The 20429-nt window shown below is 32.3% G+C and overlaps 1 protein-coding gene across 1 annotated transcript; it reads left to right on the top strand.

The window, feature by feature from the left end:
* Nucleotides 1-569: 569 nt before the first annotated feature.
* On the top strand, nucleotides 570-20424 carry LOC139501323 (uncharacterized). The gene is made up of 4 exons (XM_071290357.1): nucleotides 570-812; nucleotides 14899-15102; nucleotides 17416-17694; nucleotides 20274-20424. Exons 1-4 carry the CDS (start codon nucleotides 603-605, stop codon nucleotides 20355-20357), a joined length of 777 nt encoding a protein of 258 aa, XP_071146458.1. The 5' UTR covers nucleotides 570-602; the 3' UTR covers nucleotides 20358-20424.
* The last annotated feature ends 5 nt before the right edge of the window (nucleotides 20425-20429 follow it).

A 20429-nucleotide genomic window follows, 5' to 3' on the forward strand; every position in this document is an offset into this window, starting at 1 on the left:
ATCTACTAAATTATTAAATAAAGAGGAAGTTATTACGAATGAAACAACTATTCCTTTATTGATCCATTATTATTTATTGTCATATAAGTAAAATGATACTTGTTACATAAACAATGACTTTACAATAGAAACTAAAAAAAGAAAGCAAATTACATGGACCGTTATCATACTGCAAGAATGTTAAACCTTTGGTAAACTGTTGAAATCAGAAATTATGGCCGAGTTAATGTTAAATAGAAGGTTAATTGTCATTCATAGATTAACCCAAAGATTTTCCACTCTTTATCTCAAAGTCTTTCAATAGTGGGTGGCTAGCAAGACCTATTATGCTGATAAAGGCAGTCAAATAAATAGATATTGGTTTTCCGAATGGATATTGTGCCGGAAGGAAAAAATTGCGTTAATTAGTTGAGCATTTCATACTTTGTTAATAGACAAAGATGTTCGGTGTCATAATTCAGATTAACATAAATTGATATAGTTGATCTCGAGAGAATAGTAGGCGGCAGTTAATAAAACTATTACACACTGTAAATATTTAATATTATTACAATCCGTATAGTCTTTCATTCATATTCAAACTTTTTGATAAGAAGCATAACATGAAGATTTTAGAATTATTATTTTTTTACCAATGTTATCATATGTGTTACTCAGTAGATACAATGGACGATTCATCAGATATCGACCGAGGTAATCAGAATGAACTTTTCGGAAATCCACACGGAATTTTAGCACAAGGTCTATTGGACCCACGGAACACTGAAAGTGTATTTAATACCCTCTTGTACGACTTAGACAACCAATATAATGTAAGTTTGAAGTCAGATGTTGTAAATGTTCATGTTTGTCCTTCCACATATTTGTAGTCAAATATTTGTACAATGGTTTGGGTTTTTGGTCATTAAATGGTCACCTAAAATATTTGAATTTTGCATGTAAGAAACGAGGTCTGCTTCACAATTCAAATTAATCGTATCTAATTTTTTTCATTTATCTCTAATCATTGTTGATAATTTGAAATTTATCAATCTTATTCATTATTGATAACTTTTATTAAAGTATTTCAAATTAATTTAATATTTTTTTTATTGCAATGTTTCTGATTATATTATTACATGTTTTGAAGCATACGTTTGGGAAGGATTTGCTTAAACAATTCCCATATGATAATTATACTTGTACGGGGAAAAGTCAGGATTTTATGCTTAAAAAGGAATCGATCAAATTCAAGTTCTCAAATTTTAAAATGATTATCCAATATTTAAAGTCGAAGGATATACGTTGAATGTTTATTGTAAAAGTATTTGATATTTTTAAAAGTACTTAGCATAGAGAGGGAAACATCGGCGTTTCCATTTTGGTTGCTGATATCTTTTTAAATATTAGATTTGATTCAAAAATTCTCTTAGGTCCTATTTAATATATTTTTTTAAACTACGCGATCGAAGCATTATCAAAATAATTGTCCGTATGTCTACAGACAATGTAACGTCTTATCTCTCTCGCCTTCGCTTCTTATATCCATACAAATAAATTGGGGCAAGCATCTGTAAATAATAGTAAGTCTTTGTTTCTTGTTTATTTCGTTGTTAAAAAACTTTGTTAATTGGCTTGTACATTGAACCCCATATTTTTATTACTTGCATTGCTTCCTATTGTCCATGGTAGTATATATTTCTAAAGGAAGCTTCAAGTATTTGGAATGTTGAAATATGAATTGTAAATCCTGGTGAAACTAAAGAAAATCTGTATAAAAGGATGTGTTGTTATCGAAGATCATTGAAATTCTAAATTAATGCTAAGGAAAACTGCTTCGTTCACAACGTCCGATAAAAAATGCGTCACACCATTCACTGGAAAAATAGGTTTCATCTAAACACCAAGTCAGCATTATACAGAAAATAAATACCCGCTAAAAGTTAAATTATATTTGAATTTGGACCTACAATACAGTACTATGTGTATACCAACATATAGTTATTGCCTTATGTTCCAGGCTACAGGTTCTAGACGTTTAACACTTTCATATCCTATCAGAGCACATTTCGGCGTCATTTCCATCCCACCTATAAACGTCACGTTGACAATGTGATGTCTTGGCCAATTTATTTATTTCATTTGTAAGCTTTCTACTTGCAAAAATATATGCTCTCATACCAAAAACATGTTTGGAATATTAAAAAAAAGCAAAACAAACTGATTCGATTAAAACTTTCTAAATGCCTGTACCAAGTCAGGAATATGACAGTTGTTGTCCATTTCGTTTGATGTGTTTTATCATTTGATTTTGCCATTTGATTAGGGACTTTCCGTTTCGAATTTTCCTCGGAGTTCAGTATTTTTGTGATTTTACTTTTAATAATCAATGACAACATACTAATAGGCACATCAATCTTTCAATGTAATGCATATAGGTGCTAACCCAGGTGATGTGGATGCTTTTTAAAATATACGAAGAATGATGAGTTAGCGCTCTAAAAGGGAAATTGGTCCCATTTATTTTCATTATAATGTTTGGTGCATTTTTGCTCTTGATTTTTTTTACCTTTGACCAAACACCATCTGCTAACTAGGTTAATAAACTGAAATAAGTATCGCGAACAAATGTTCAAGTGAGTAATAACAAATTTTTCTTAATAACATTGCGTTTAACAAACCATATCATTGGTTTATATATTGAATCATTTTAGAAAATATGAATTTTCATTTGTGTGTGGCTTCTTACCAAGGGCGACAAAACATAATATAGAAACCAAAAAAAAAACATGAAACGTAAACCCCACCAATAATTGATGGTTAACCAAGATGTTTTGTGAGGTTAAGAAGATCCAATATCGACCTCAATCATGTTGCTCACTTTGTTGACACATTTGGTGATACATTTCATATAGTATTGTCACAAACGATAAAAATTGGACGGAATTGAAGTTATGTCCATTGGAATAAATTTGTGGTCATTTATCATTATGATAACAGTCAACTTACTCGAGATTGCGTACGTACATTTTTCGAATTTATGACTTCAATTGTACGGTTTGGAACCATAAGCGACAATCTCATACCAGGGAAATCATTATAGGGGTAAATTCAGTAAAAAATCTCCCATTGACTATAATGCTAACCTATGTATGGAAATAAATTTATACCTGATTTACCTTTAGAAATTAGAAACTTTCATATATCATTCATGAAAGTACAAATGTAGCCCTATCTTTTGAGTCAATAAAAACATAGGGTCATGCGCCTTTTTTGGACATTTACATGGCCTTGTTTACAAACAATGTTGATTCGCACTGAATTCCTATACTGACCCTCATTACTTTTCAACCCTATAAGAAAAAAAATAGTACATTCAGCATTATTTTTTTATTTTTTTTTAACTCTAGTTCTGATCCATCTACCAAAAAATATTCATTACAAACATTATCTACCAATCAGAAGAGCACACGACTTCAGTTTTAGACAGAAAGCTCTCCCCAAAACGGGCGGTCCCTGATGACGTATATTTATTTACTAAATTTATCCCTATAGGAAACGCAATCTGTGGAATATCTCTATTGGAATGTTGCTACATAGAATGGGTTTATAAAAAAGGAATCCTATCCGAATGTGAACTTTGAACTTCCCCTTTGTTTATTTTATAGTGATTAAGATTATAACACAATAATGACTGCTGTACTACTAATTTTGACATTTATACCTATTATGTCTGGGTTTTTTTTTTATTACATATCGTTATCAATATAATGGCGTTATATGCGAATGTCATACATGTGAGAGGTTTAAGCTTGTTGTAAAACCAGGTTTAATCCACAATTTACTACATACGAAATGTCGTACCCGTGAAGTCATGAATATGACATTGTTATCCATAAGTTTTATGTTTGTAAGCTTTTGATTTTGCTATTTGGTTAAGCTGGGGTCACACATTCACGATTTTTACTGCCGTCCTTGACAGGACCATTCCCGATTAAAATTTGTCAAAAGTCTGATCAAGATCCTGTGAATCGTGGATGGAAATTCGATTTGTATCTTTCGCCAGGTAAAATTCGACCGAGTCTGTCACGACTGCGTCCCGATTCTACCGAATGTTATCCGACAGAGATCAGATAGTGACAAGACAGTGAACCGACGCTGACGGAAGTTATCCGTTCGAAAACTGTCGGCATAATCGGGATGATCAGGTACTGTCGGAACGTGATCCTATCACGGTCCGCTCTATCGCATTGCAAACGGCTTTGTCTGGTCTCAGTCGTATTGTATTCTGTTATTGTCGGGACTTCTCCAGATCATTCCCGTTTCACAGGACACCGTCCCGAATACACAGACCATTGTTAGGAATTCGATCCGATACAGCAGAATCTGTCACGACATAGGCACGATTGTAATCCGACTAGACAAAATCGGCTGAGTTTCCCCGAATGTTACGGGACGCACCTAACTGTCGGGGTGCTTTGCCGATCTATTCGGACCCTTCCCGACCAGTAGGAATTTGTTACGAACTAAAACGACTGCGTTCAGACAATAATAGGACATTCCAGATAATTGAGGATACTAATCCGACTTTTTCACTTTTCGTGTCGTATCGCTGTCTGATCTCAAACGGGAGCAATAATCGGCAATGTGTGAACCCCGCATTAGGAACTTTACCTTGGAGTTGTGTATGTTTGTTATTTTACTCTCTTTGATACCGATTTCTACATTGGCATTTCATTTTACGTTGTTGTTGTTTATGTTTTAACACAGTACTGTATATACAAACGTAAAGGTTTAAGAACTGTAAATTTACTGTTATACCTGTAATACCAATTTAAAAAAAAATAACGACTATTTATTCACATTTATGAACAATAACTTTGACCTTTATGGTAAATGTAAACGATAAATTAAATGAAAAATAATTTAATGCTTCAACGAAATGATAACTCTTATTGGTTGTATCTGAAGTGATTAACTAGTTTCATTGTGATTAGAAGCACATTAATTCTCTAATCAGGCATCTTGTTATCGAACACTGTTATATCTATATATTTTAATGTTTTATCAGAAATCAAAAAGGTTATAGCAAAATGTCATTAGTACAATTAGTAAAAGCGGAAGTAGAAGTATATGTAAGCGATTAAAGCAGCTCTGCGATAAAAGGCGAATTTAGTCAATAAAATTATACGTTTCTGTATGCTGATTGGGGAGCATCAAACTTAGGTAGCAACCAATTAAGTTCAAAACGGGAGGGGGTTAGGTTTTTTTATTTGAGTTAAAAATTTAATGCAATCAATCTTATTATTTTTGTTCAAAATTTAACATTATAAGGTAAGGGGGAAATCTAAATTTCGAATATTTTTTTGGGTCCTCTGCTTGAATAAAATAAAATCACAAAAATACTGAACTCCGAGGAAAATTCAAAGTAAAAAGTCCCTGATGAAATGGGTAAATCAAAAGCTCAAACACATCAAACGAATGGATAACAAAATATCAACTTGGGAATTAGAATATTTCTTTAGGAAAAACAACATAACCCGCCCTTTTTTGAAGTTCAATGGTCGTTTCCTTAATAACAGGTATTTCACTTTTTGAATTTCTGCATTTATTAATTGAAATGATGAAATAAAGTCCATTCATTGCGTCAAGTATTGATATGTTCAGAACATTAGAATAATAAAAACTTCAAGAAGGCATCACATAATTATCTATTTCATTATATATTAAAACATTACGTTATAATGAATACATATGGTAGGAGGAATTGCACTTTTAAATGCTATTTTTTGCTTTAAGATTGTTTTGAAGATTTGTAATTTATCAATTTCTTGTCCGTTTAGTAAGTCATCCAAAGAAAGTTAGCTAAACCTATATTAATTTCCGAACTTCCTAGACAACATTATTATTAACGGACGCATCCTATATCCAGGAAAAAATATTGTAAACGAGCGCATCCTATTTCTTAAGCATTTAATGAAATTTATTACATAAACTTAAGGACACATATGTCATTAGATGAAAATACGTAAATGTCATTCATTGCTTAAAAGTATTTCATATTTTTTTAGAAGGTAATTGTATGAAACACATGCTTACTTAAAATAAATAGCTGAGTTTTTTTTTTATAATTACATGGAATTTAAATCCGGACAAATGGGTTCAATGCGTCATATCCTCGAGTCTGGGAAATGTGATTTAATGTTTGTTGTTATTCACGGCTTTGAACTCGCTTTCAGTCACTGCGAGTACTAATAGATCGGCACTTTTTTCTTTATGTTATTTGATTTTTGTGCTTTGCGTCAATTTGATGAGTTGAAAGATATCAAATATAATTTGAAAGTTTGTTCTTATGTTGTTTAGTTACACTAGTGTCACAGGTTAGAGAGATGGTTGAGAGCATTAAACATCAGACAACCTTAGCCTCATTTATTGCCTACGTATAGATTATCAACTATAAGTCACAACACGGCCTTTAACAATGACCGAAAACCATACAGCATACAATGTACCAAACTTTATGTGGCATTTTAAACTTTTTTTTGGAGTGTCACGAATTGTATCCATGACGAGTGTTGACTTATTATGAACTGCATTTTCTTTTCAAATAAATGGCATTAGCCTGTAAACCATGCACGTGTCATTGTTGGCCTTTCAGTAATAGATTTATCACTTACGTATAGATTATCAACTATATGTCACAACATGACCTTTAACAATGAACGAAAATCATACCGCACACAATATAGCAAGCTCATCATATTGAACGTTATTTGGCATTTTAAACTTTTTTATTTGAGCGTCGCGAACTGTATCTATGACGAGTGTTGACTTATTATAAATTACATTTCTTTTTCAAATATAGCATCAGCTGGTAAACTTACATTTCTTTTAAAATATAACATTAGCTGGTGAACCACGCATTATCCACTGTTGGCCTTTCAGTAATAGATTCTTTAAACACTTTAACTTTTCCAATGGACATGATTCCATTTAATAATCTACTAATTTTTCTAAACAAGAATAGAATGAAATTCAAAACAGTGTGGCTGTGGCCATTGATTGACACATTAAATTCATCCATTGAATGGGACAATTTAGGTGAACGTTTGTATGTAACGACCATTGCTCACTGTGTACTTTTTAAAGACACTTAAACTATGGGGTCACCAAAGGTTCTCAACACCTTAATAAAGTAACTCGAAAAAATTAATCAGAAATAACACGATGTTTTGATTTATATCAATTATATAAATCAAAACATAAAGGTTATTTCTGATTAATTTTTCGAATTATTTTATAATAAAAGGCGTTAAGAAACCTTGGTGACCCCACATTTTAAATGTCTATCGTAGGTACGTCGTGAACAGTGGTCGTTACAGACAAACGTTCACGTAAATTGTCCCAGTCAATGGATGAATTAAATGTGTCAATCAATGGCCAAAGCCACACTGTTTTGAATTTCATTCTATGTATAGTATCAAATGATCCAGCAAACAATCACGATGCGTTGATTAGATATATATTTAAGACTTATTGATTTACCCCGCCATTTTGATGAACATTCGAGTATTTCTCTTTATAAATTTGTCGTAAAAGACAGAGAAGAATATGGAGGAACATATAATGGAATAAAACTTGATACTTTTAAGTAAATCTATATCTTCTAGATACTGAAAATGACAAGGCCCAATTTTAACTGTATTTATAAACATTTTATAATAAAATATTAGCAATTTTGTTTAAGGTACGCACCTTAGTGTGAGTAACTTCTATACTTAGTATGGCAGCTTAAAAGTATCCGTAAAAATTAAAACCATAAGTATTACAGTCGTTCCTGATAAACATAAAAAAAGCTTCGTCGCGATACAGTTCTGTACTACTGATGAGCCTTAACGCAATCGGCAATCGATCGAAGTGTGCAAAGTATTTGACACAATATTTCAGATTTTTAAGATTTCGATATCGAATTTAATTTACCCTGAAACTGTTTTATTCGAGCGTAATGGATGGATCCTGTGTAGATAGGACGCCTGTGATGCGTGAAAAATTATAAATCTGGTATATTTAATGAGTTTTTCAAACAATTGGTCGATGCAATTGCTGTTGAAGTTACTTCTTGGACGAAATCATAAGTCTTTTAGTTTGCACTTCTGAGTTGAAATGTAATATTATTACTATCTTTTTCTGCATACTTCGAATGAATTATTTGAAACACAAGGATTTTTTTACAATTATTCACAAATGGCTTTACCCGTATTTGGCACACATTTCTATTCTTGTTTTACTTCAAAGCTCCTCTTTCAACTGCTTTGACTCGGACTAGCTCCTTTTGAAGTTCATGCGATTTACTCAGTTTTTGTTGTTACCATGATAACTCTTCTTAGTAGATTTAAGAGTTTTTTACATTGGTAAACTACTGTTGTGTTAATTATACAACGCCAGTTAACTGTTGTAATATGATTTGCGAGACAATGGATGAATGGTCGATTGTCTGCCGCTGTTTTGCGCCCGATTAGAACAAAAAGACTGTATTAAGGTGACGAGGAATGTCATATGGACAGGACATAGTGGATGGATTGTTTATTTAATATGTACACTACATTTAACAATCAGTTTAGGAGAGAAAGAAGATGTTAGATTTGCACTTATACGGGTGCCACATGTAGAGCAGGATCTGCTTACCCTTCCGGAGCACATGAGACTACCCGAGGTTTTTGGTGGGGATTCTTGTTGATCAGTCTTTAGTTTTCTATGTTGTGTCTTCTGTACTATTATTTGTCTGTTAGTCTATTTTTAGCCATGGCGTTGTCAGTTTATTTTGACACTCCTTCTGGTATCTTTCTTCCCTCTTTCATATATGTGTCTGAATCTGTCCAAAAATGTCTGAACTTTTTAATTGTCTGTTAAGTCAATTTTGTATAGGTAAACATGCATATCTTTCGCTAGCACGCAGCAATTCTGCATGGTCTTTTTCATCGCCATGTTCGTTGAAAGATAACTTTCAAAACAAGTAAATAATAGGTACTGAATTTTTCGAAAACATATTTCAAGAAGGTTAGGTGCCCGCAAATATGTTTGACACTACCACATTTTCTATGCGTTTGGCCAAAATCAGGAATCTTTAAGCTGTTGTCGTTTGATGGATCAGGAATCTGTAAGCTGTTGTTGTTTGATGGATCAGTAATCTGTAAGCTGTTGTCGTTTGATGGATCAAGAATCTGTAAGCTGTTGTCGTTTGATGGATCAAGAATCTGTAAGCTGTTGTCGTTTGATGGATCAGAAATCTGTAAGCTGTTGTCGTTTGATGGATCAGGAATCTGTAAGCTGTTGTCGTTTGATGGATCAGGAATCTGTAAGCTGTTGTCGTTTGATAAATCAGGAATCTGTAAGCTGTTGTCGTTTGATGGATCAGGAATCTGTAAGCTGTTGTCGTTTGATGGATCAGGAATCTGTAAGCTGTTGTCGTTTGATGGATCAGGAATCTGTAAGCTGTTGTCGTTTGATGCTGTATGTCAGATTTGTTCACGTTAATTGTTTTGTATATGATAAATCAGCAAATGTGTTTTTACATTTGTTAAAGGCCGTACGATGAAAATAATTCTACGCAATGTACATACTTTAGAAATTTGTGTTTATATTGCTGAAATACGTTTATATGTTTTATTAGCTCACAAAAGAAAACTAATTATCCATAACAAACATGGATAGATGTTTAGAAAAAAACAATGATTTGTTTCTTAATATTAAAAGTATATTACATTTTCAAAATTTCAACGGTTGCCCCGTCGAGTTGGTTATCTATAATATGCCTACATTTTATGTATTTCTATTACAATCAATAAGTATGAAATAGCAAATTGAAGGATTCGTCATTTTCCTACACAGTAATATCTTAGAAATACTTTAAGGATTCTATCATTTTAAATGGTCTTACTCTTTTTAGATTCCACTGCTTTTCCGATTTACACCTGAATTTGCAGTAATTTTATGACTTAAAATGTTCTATTGGCAAAAATAGACGACATTGACGAGTCATCTTTATGTGATTATTTTAAAAGCACGTACGTAGTCTATGGTATAACCCAAAAGATTGATGCGAAATGCAATATTTGTATGAAATCGAAAACCCCTATAAATGTCATTAGAACCTACTGAACCTAAAAGGAATGACAGACTTAAAGATCATCAAAAGCATAAACAATGTATTAAAGATCAACCATCCCAAGATTGACAGCAGTTTGTAATCAATGCAGCGAGCGCTCTGATTCCCGTGAGAATTTTCAGCTTGAAGGTTTAACGTATATTTGTCAATCAAAGACGAAGACGGTTGATAAAACATGAGTTTACAAGGACAGACCCTGTCTATAATTTGTATAAAACCTCCGTCTTTAATTTAAAAAATCTAAATGTTTACATTGTTATCAAATGTAAAAGTAAGTAGCTCTGGAATGTGTTTGATTAATTGATTATTGATGTTTAACATAATTTTAGCTTTATCATTCATAGCGGCCATGTTATATCATATCCAAAGAAGACCATATATATTTGGCGGGAAATCTTACAGACCTAGTCAATGAAGATCAAACGCTATTTGCCGAAGTGGTATTCGAACTAACTATAAAACAATTAGATATTTTTGACTTAATGTCAAATGCAAGCGAAAGATACCAGAGGGACATTAACACTCATAAGTCGATAATAATCTGACAACACCATGGTTGTAAAAGAAGAAGACAAGAGGACAAGTAGCCAATAGTACATAAAACACAATATAAAAAATTAAAGACTGAACACGCAAATCCCACTAAAACTGGGGTTGAACTCAGGTGTCCCGAATGGTAAGCAGATCATGTTCCAAATGTGGCAACCGTCGTGTTGCTTATGTTGGAACAACCCGGAAATAAGTTGGTACGTCACATTTGATAAAAGGAGACGTAATTGTAGCTTCGACCCCTTAGGAACATAATCGCAATCATCTGTGAAACGGATATTCAATGACGGTCAACCAACTCGTGATGACGTCCATGAAACATACAAAGGGATGATTTTAACTTCACCATTTTGAATTCTTCGTTTAAAAACTTCCTTATGAGCAACAACCCTCTATTAAGGAAATAAATGATAGGAAATACAACCCCGGGAATATCGTATCAATTTGGAGATGTATACCCCGTATGCAGGCGCAGCTAAAATGTTTCTACCTAGAAATAGAAAGTTCACAATTGGAAAGTTAGCATAATTTGTTTTTGTCGTAAAATTTAGTTTTCAACCGAACCTCATTGTCAAGTCTAGATGTAAGTCAAGATAATAGGCATAATTAATAAACTCATCATAAATACCAGGACTAAATTTTGTATATACGCCAGACGCGCGTTTCGTCTACAAAAGACTTAACTTTTTCTCCATTATCGTAAGTTAAATGGGATAGATTCATTCAATATAGTCACCAAATTTTGAATCATTTAGTGAGAGAACATAATCTATATAGCGGAAAGTAAAGTTAAAGGGTGCTACTTCTTTTCGTTCGTCCTTAGAAGTTCCTTATTAAAGTCAGCCTCATAATAATGAATGGACAAGTCGGCAAGAAAAGAGGCACAGTTGGTTTCTATGGGAATGCAGATTTTTTTGAAACACGTACTCCACACGTACAAATATGTTGTCAATCAAGAAATGAAGCATCTTGATAACGTCAGTTTCAGAGAACCTTTGTTTATATCCGAGTGATTTCTTACAAAATAGAATTCATTCCTCCCTAAGATCAGATATTTGTAATTACACTTGTCATTCTTTTGTATGAAACAAAGCAAGACAAACTCGTTCAATAGGTATAGGTAGTTCCACAATAATGTTGAAGCCCGGCATTAATTGCTGATACAATTAATGTTAAAAGAGTTAGAAAGAGGTTTCATGAAACACTTTGAAGACCAGCAATAAAATTGAGAATGGAAATGAGGAATGTGCCAAAGAGACAACAATCCGACCATAGAAAAAAACAACAGCAGAAGGTCACCAACAGGTCTTCAATGTAGCGAAAAATTCCCGCACCCGGAGGCGTCCTTCAGCTGGCCCCTAAACAAATATATACAGTGATAATGAACGCCATACTAATTTCCAAATTGTACACAAGAAACTAAAATTAAAATAATACAAGACTAACAAAGGCCAGAGGCTCCTGACTTGGAACAGGCGCAAAAATGCGGCGGGGTTAAACATGTTTGTGAGATCTCAACCCTCCCCCTATACCTCTAGCCAATGTAGAAAAGTAAACGCATAACAATACGCACATTAAAATTCAGTTCAAGAGAAGTCCGAGTCTGATATGCAGGACACGTATGCAGTTTAAGTATCCAATACAGAAGAGAAAGATCCAGTTTTTACCAAGGTGTATAAAATATGATTTCCGCTTTCAAGTTTAGAATGTCCACTTAGTATCTCCTATATTTTTTTTTATAAAAATTATCGGTTTAATACTAGTAGTTCAAAGTAAAATGTTGTTCAGGTTAATATCGATTACGTTACTATTGTGCAGTTTAGAAAACAGAGAGAAAAATGATAAAACAAGCATGATAATGAAGGGAAACGACTTTAATAACTGATCTAAATGGAGAAAACACAATGGAAAAAATTGGCAAGACATTCGTTTATTGAACATACGTTTTGTAATCAAACTGAAATTAAAATTCTTATTTAATTCTTTTTTAAATGTGAAAATATAAATTTGAAACATGGTTTGTGCTCTGTTTTGGAGCAACCATTTAACTTCAAGGGGTTAAGTTTTTTTTTGCACAGGTACAACAAAAATGTGGCGGGGTTAACCATGTTTGTGAACGCTCAACCCTCCCCTAACCTGTGACATTGGTGTCACAGCACACCATACGAACAAACTAAAACGTATAAAAAATCAGCAGAAAAGGCGTAATTAATCAGATCGATACAAAGAAAACATCAAACAAAAACACAAAACGAACGTGACAGGATATATATATATATATATATCCATCCATCATTCCTAACACAAAAGTTCTTTGATTTAATTTCGATTCAATTAAAATTGAAGTCAAAGCTGAAGATTTAATTTCCATAAACGTAATAAGGGTAATATAGAGTTCTCACACGTGTGACAAATTAACGTTCCTTTGAGTTCGTTGTTTTTGTTATTTTAATTTTATAATAGGGATTGTCTATTAACATATTTAAAAACCAAGTTTATTATTAAAGATTGTCTGCAGAAAAAATTCTTAAAGTTGTAGTATACTTGATTGATCATGATTATACAACGTAGATTTTTTTCCAATCCCTTTTCTTCAATTTCCGCTATGCAGATGGCGAAGTCTCTATAATTAACCAGGTTTAAAGATTCCCTGCATCATATCAATATTGGGTAGCTACTAATTTAAGATACCACTGAAACATCTTAATCTTCATCTAAACTTGCTTATACTCTTCCTACAAATTGTATAAATTATAGATACAACTGACAGATCTTATTTTCTCTCGGCAGAGGAACTCTGTATTTGCGCACTTATTGACAGTTGGACGCGATATGACTTTTACGTCATTATATTTCTTTTGGATTTCTTTTCCTGATTGATAATATATACTCGTTTCTCTCATACAGCGTTGACATTTCATATTAAAAAGTTCAAAAGAAAAACCAAAAGCTTCATTTATATCAAATAGATAAGGAACATAGATATTAAAGACATCAACTAACCACAACCCTAGTATCACTACAGGTTCCTGTATTATACAGGCGCATTAAGAATATGACATAGTTACACATGTCAACCCTCCCACAAACATGGGACAGTGGTGTTACAACATGATACTAACACAGACTGTAAAACTCAGTTTGAAAGTACTTCCTACAAAAGAGAATTAAAAAAAAAATAAAAAAATAAAGACACAAAGTACCAATCTGAGAATACTCTTGGTTTGTTTAGCTGTCTTCTTGTTGCTGTTTTATTGTTATTCCATTTATCTTTTACTTGCAAGTAGGTAAAACACTTCCTTGAGATAAATTTGAATTTAAATATAAATATCCGACTAAAAAATGCCTAACTGCAGGCGAACAGGACTGTTTGTAATTCACACGATTGAAAACTGTATAGTAGGATATAAATATATTTATATATATAAACAAGTTTAAATTGACAACAACGTTCAAACCTATGATCGCGTTGGATAAAACCCGCAATTTTTATACGTGTGCATGTAATACAAATTTCGTTGTAGAGGGGTCTAAATACAGCACAAACAACATTTTCCAAAAGACCAAAAGAGTGAAAAAGTATATCTTGACAAAACGGATTTGACTAGTAGGTCAAACAACTGATGTTCTTATACCCTGCTGACTGGCATTGACGATTGCCACATAAATTGATCACAAGATGTAACAAAATGAATCTTAATATTAATTTAATACTAAACACAAAACAATAAACTAGCCGCAAAAATTTTAAACCACAACATGAGGTGCATAAGTAAGAACACCATATCCTGATTTCGACAATTAATATCTCTTCAGTGATGTTAGTGATTAAAACGGTAATTGGATGGCCGTATAACTTACCTAACTACATATATCCATGCCTTATATATCATGTACTGTAGTACGACGCTAGATTAAAACTGACGTGGAAAGGTGACACCCGGCCATCGAAAGCTTCATTTCTATGAAGCCCAGGTGGTCGTGTGGTCAAGCGGGACGGCTACAGTGTAGGCGATTTGGTGTCACGATATCTCAGTAGAATGGGTTCAAATCCAGGCGAGGGAAGAACAAAAAAATTGCGAAATCAAATTTACAGATCTTACATTGTTGGGTTGATGTTTAGACGAGTTGTATATATTTAAATTTGTTTTCCTTGTTGTAACGAACTAATACATTTACATTTATTCCTTTATATTATTTTTCAGGATGATTATCCGCTGCCAGATACAATTGAAAACATTGCAGGCAGTGATTTATTAGAGAATCCGCAGAAACGCATGAACCATAAATCAAACGGTTTTAATCATGTCGGGAACGAAATAGAGGAGTCGCCACGTTCAATTCCGGATAGAACGTCCTTCAATGCTGTCCGCAGTTACGGAATGGTGTTCAGCCGTTTGTCACTTCGAGTAAGTTAGTTCTATTAAAAAATAACTCTGATATAGGCACCTTCACTAGAAAGGATATTTCAAATGATTCATACTCATGGAAAAATATCGTTCTATTTACTTAATCTTAGCCCTTTTAAAACCATGTTCCGCGTCGAAACTGTATCAACCAACACAATGCAAGACACCTAAAGGACAAACATTTCATTTTCAAACAGTATTTTGTCATTTGTTAAATGTTTAACACTTTGAATTATTTAGAAAACCAAACATATTACACGATGCTGACTTTGTTTCAATCTGAAATACGATTTATTTATATTTTAAAGGCCATTAAATATCCGTATTGCTTATTTGTATCATACAGCTAAACATTACATTTGATTAGGAAAGAATTTCGGGTTTTGTACTATTTGATATAATTTTGATGCTATATACATGTATATCTTACTGACTTCATTTCGATCCATATGACACCTTACAATTCCTTAACAATCCTGTGAGATGGACCAGACATGACTAATTGGTTTTAATTCTCTACTTGTAGCATTAATTGTTAATACTCTTATGAATCCCGTGTAACACTCTAAACACAATAAAAGTCGTAATCAGAAGGTTTCCATATGTCATACATGCTAAGTTAAGTCGATAATATAATCAATCCGTACACTTACAGAAAGTAAATGGACAGACTCATGACACAAGACAATTATACATGGGAGAGACCCATGCCACGCAATACATATCACTATTACAGATACTATTAATTCTCTTCTATTAAGACATCAATAAATATTACAGAGTAAAGTAAAAGGAAATATACATTTATTTTTTTATATTAAAATTATCCTAACTAGATATAAGAATACATGAATACTCATTATTAAAATACCTGTCACCCTTTCCGTTCCCTGCAAAGTCGAACATATCACAAGATAACCTCACAGAACAGCGTTCATTATAATGGCGATACATGGGGAAAATAAAACCGACCTGTTATTTAACCTTGTTGATATTATGAGATATTTATTATCCAATTTATACTTTCCAGACCGGTCTTATGACCAAGGTTTGGTTTTTATGATCGCAGTTCGTCATCTGTTAAAATTTGGTTGTTGCGTCAAATTTGTTTGCTTTCATTTTAATTTCCTGGTGCGTCGTCGTCAAAAATACGACCATATCTGATGATGTCACATAAAAAGAACACATCTTTTACTAAGCCATTGAATAAGAAGGATAAAACTTGCCTACAGATCACAATAGAAATACCACCGTGCACGTGTCTCTTGTAATAACTTTTGAGATAAGTCAGTGGTCCATGTCGTTTTCAGCTCCTCTTCGATGTGTTTATTTTTTATCTACGTTACTGAAATGATTTATAACAAATATCTAGAATTTATGAATGTTGGATTAATATAGAACTAAGGTTTCAACTTCCACAGGCAAAGTTGGCCTTAGATAGATTTGGCTATTTTTCATGTCCTTTTATATCTCTCAAACGTTGTTTGTCTTTATACATTTTTGACTTTCAAATGTTCGGCTTTGAGCGTTCCTGATGAAGGTAAATTCAGAAAAGATTAAGAAATGAATTGCTATTTTTTTCGATTTGTAAAAGGTTCAAAACGAGTATCCCTTAACACATATTTGTTTATACGAGTGAGTGCAGATAATATATCAATTAATTGGAAACAAATTTTTCAAAACATAGCTCATTACATCAGGAACATAAAATTGTTTTTTCTGGATATATCTTCCTAAAAAAACGCCGAAAACAAAATATTTAGTTTTTGAAAACCAAGAATGTTTAAGTAACGAAACGAGCGATAAACTATATAACTAAAGGTACCTACAAATTATAGATAAATCTATCTCAGGTCATATGTGCCTGAAGGAGTGATAACCTTAGTTTTTTCAATAATTTCCCGATTTGTAATCGGATAATTTAAGAAAGGTAGCAGTCGTGTCGACAGATTCCAGATTAAATTTCATCTTGAATGCTCAAAGTCAAATATTTGAAATCGAAGAATGTATTAGTACAAAAACAAACGCATAGCTACATGACCAACGCATATATTTGTGTTCTATCTACCAGATGACTCGATGAAAAATACAATAAATTTGGGATTGTAACTAAAAATAGATTAAGTAAATTCAAACTTTATACCAATCCTATATTTTGCTTTGAAAAGAAACCCTAATTACACATATTTGGCTCAAAATATTTACATCAACTCTTTAAAACAATTTTGACAAGATATGAGAAAACAACATTGTCGAGGTTATCCTAGTATAATAGTTTATAATTAACAGTAACTATATCCTTTATTCTTTTAGCCTATAATTAGAATTGAGATAAAGGCTGAAGATCCCATTGACCAGGAAGAACTATTATTCGCCACAACAATTCCATTAAGACCAAATTTAGACATAATCAACGCCATATTTTCAGCTGCATTACAACAATACCTTAAATTTCCGTCGAAGAGTAATCCATACAATGTAGTACTTGACTACGATGTAAATAGAAACTGTGATATTATTATCAGTGCCTTAGACATTCCTAATATTGGTACCCACACGTGGAAGGTGAAAATAAAACGAAGAAGAGGAAAGGTAACTATTGTTGTAGCCTATTTAGTTAATGTGAAGTAAAGTCACAAAAATAATGAACTCCGAGGAAAATTCAAAACGGAAAGTCCCTTAATAAATAGCAAAATCAAAAGCTCAACCACATCAAACGAACAAAAAGGTTTAAACATTATTATGCACAAATTTTGAAAGAAGTAAATTATACATCATAATATAAAAAAATATAGATATTGTCGAGCATTCAAATATTGTTTTATAATATTGCCGCTGAAAGTTGAACAACAGCAATTGAACTGACGCGACCATACATTTACGGTGCGTAAATAACATTGAAATCTCTCTCTAGACTTATAAGTAATAACATGCTTCTCTACTGGTATAAAACTTGTTCTGACATTAATTCCTCATTAGACGCTAGTTACTAAAAGAAATAAATGAAACCTATTAAATGCAAAAAGGTACACGTATAATGATTTGAAAAAGAAGACATAAATAAAGCGCATGGAAAGGATGATGTTGACACGATAAATAAAGCGTATGGAAAGGATGATGTTGACACGATAACATTTGCTTTCAGGGATTAAGCATTTAAATTTAAGGAGAGCTTACGGTTTTTGAGTAAACAAATTTCTTCGTGCACATATTTACAGTTTTTCATTGCTGTCTATCAAATCATATTTCAGAAATGTTTGGATTTAAATTTTTTTTTCATCTGCTTAATCGCATATTTATTTTCATCAAATTTGGGATTAGATTAAAGAAAGAAAAAACATACCTCCTTTTTCCTTACAACGCAAATGTGTACGAATGCAAATTATATGTTATTCCCGTCATGTTTAAAAATACTGTGACGACTGTCAAAATATCGATGTGGTCGAATATATTATTGTGATTTTAATACATGTAATAGTTGATTAATCTTCATTTTTTCAAAGGATATCCTCGCGTTCCACCAGCAATAAACGATTTGCCATGTTCTTAGCTGATAATTCACAAAACTGACCTCACGTAAAAAAAGCAATTATACTTAAACAAAACTTACCTCAGATGTTTCAAGTTATTGTGATTCCAATATTTGTTCTGAGGCTACAGGGATGATGTTATGATTCACTTGAAAGATCGTAGAAAGAATATATGAAATATCATTTCTCTATATAAAAGTAACAAATCGCCATGTACAAATATACTATTTTGAGATTGAAAAGTTAGTGATTGTTTGTGGTCATACAAGAAATGAGGTATAAAATGTTTAAATGATTTGCTTTTAGTTAATATTTTGTTTAGTTAAGAAAAGAAAAAGAAAACATATTCTTTTGACGCATATAAACATGTTAATTATAAAATAATATATGTGTACTATCATAGCACTAGTCAAGGACAAATTGCACAAAAACAAATACAAAATAAGAAGGAGGGTATCACCAAACAACAACAACAAAACATTAAACGTAATTATGAAGTTGACTTTGTTTATTTGTTTCTGAACTAGTGTTGCTTATTATGTTTTATAAAGTCCTGGTACGAGAGATATAAGTTAAAGGACCAGTTATGTTGTCTTTCCTCTTATAAACCTGTCATCGACGTAATAACCTTACTATATACGATTATAGGTATACTACCTTTATTGACATCCATCTAATTCATTAAAAATCATTTATAAAGCACAAAGTTTTTAACGTAGTTCTTCCATTATATATTTAAATTTTCTCTGATTTAAAAGACATTTTGAGATCAAGATATTAATATTCCGCCTTCTGGAATAAACATATTTTACTTGGGATTGGCTTCAATCAATTTATATGTTAGACCTGATGTAAATACTAGCATTAAAACATATGAAAATTAAGTAGTACTCAATTAGGTGCAAATACATCCAGGTATGATTTTAATAGGATCTTTTCATTATAGTCATTCTAAAAACAGAAGTTTTAATCAATGTATACCATCATGAATTGACATTGTTTTTATAACGGAATAAGTTCAAATCTAGATAGTTATTAGTACCTAACCTTGCTTATATTCAAAACAATGAACCTACTGATGCTATTGCACTGTGAAAAAAATAAACAAGATATAGAAGCTAGTATATAAGTCAATATGCACCTAGCAAACGATACACATTTCGTGTTCAATAGACATGTTCACCGCAGGCGAGAATATGTGAAGTGCACAAAAATAATACATTAAATAACAATTCGAATGCTTTCTTCCTGATAAAAACCCAACCTCAACAATACGTACACAAACTTGCAAACTAGCATCATACCTGGGCATGTTTTTGTCAGTTTGGAAGTTTTGGCAGAAATGAGTTGTATATGAAATACAAAACGGAATTGCATTTTTGAATTTGAGAATTGATATTGCATTGAGGGAAAATCACGATTTAGTCGGTTCAGACGTGATATATAGGAGGTAATTATTCGTCAAGACATCGGTCTGCCAAAATTAAAATTAAATTAAAATTATTACTAGTATTTAAAATATGCAGTTGTGTGATGATCACAAGTTGGTTATTTCTTATGGATTACTACTGTAATTTTCTGATATCTTCTGACTATCTATTCAATGTATATCACTTACAAATTTTACCTTTTAATTTACAGGTAATCTACGATAATGAATGCCTGACAACAACCAGAAGGTTACGGATGAGACACGGAACAACTATTTCTATTTATTACTCATAATTCTATCATTGTCTATACATATGTATGTAAATAGTTTTTACAATATAATAAAAACAATTGTATTTCATTTGA

This window comes from Mytilus edulis, chromosome 13 (genome assembly GCF_963676685.1).
Source record: "Mytilus edulis chromosome 13, xbMytEdul2.2, whole genome shotgun sequence".
Lineage (NCBI taxonomy): Eukaryota > Metazoa > Mollusca > Bivalvia > Mytilida > Mytilidae > Mytilus > Mytilus edulis.

Bases quoted from the DNA above. Each gene is read 5' to 3' on its own strand.
- LOC139501323 (XM_071290357.1), top strand. From the start codon at position 603: ATGAAGATTTTAGAATTATTATTTTTTTACCAATGTTATCATATGTGT. The intron at 15,103-17,415 runs GTAAGTTAGTTC...TTATTCTTTTAG, and splicing joins TCAGCCGTTTGTCACTTCGA to CCTATAATTAGAATTGAGAT. The intron at 17,695-20,273 runs GTAACTATTGTT...TTTAATTTACAG, and splicing joins TAAAACGAAGAAGAGGAAAG to GTAATCTACGATAATGAATG.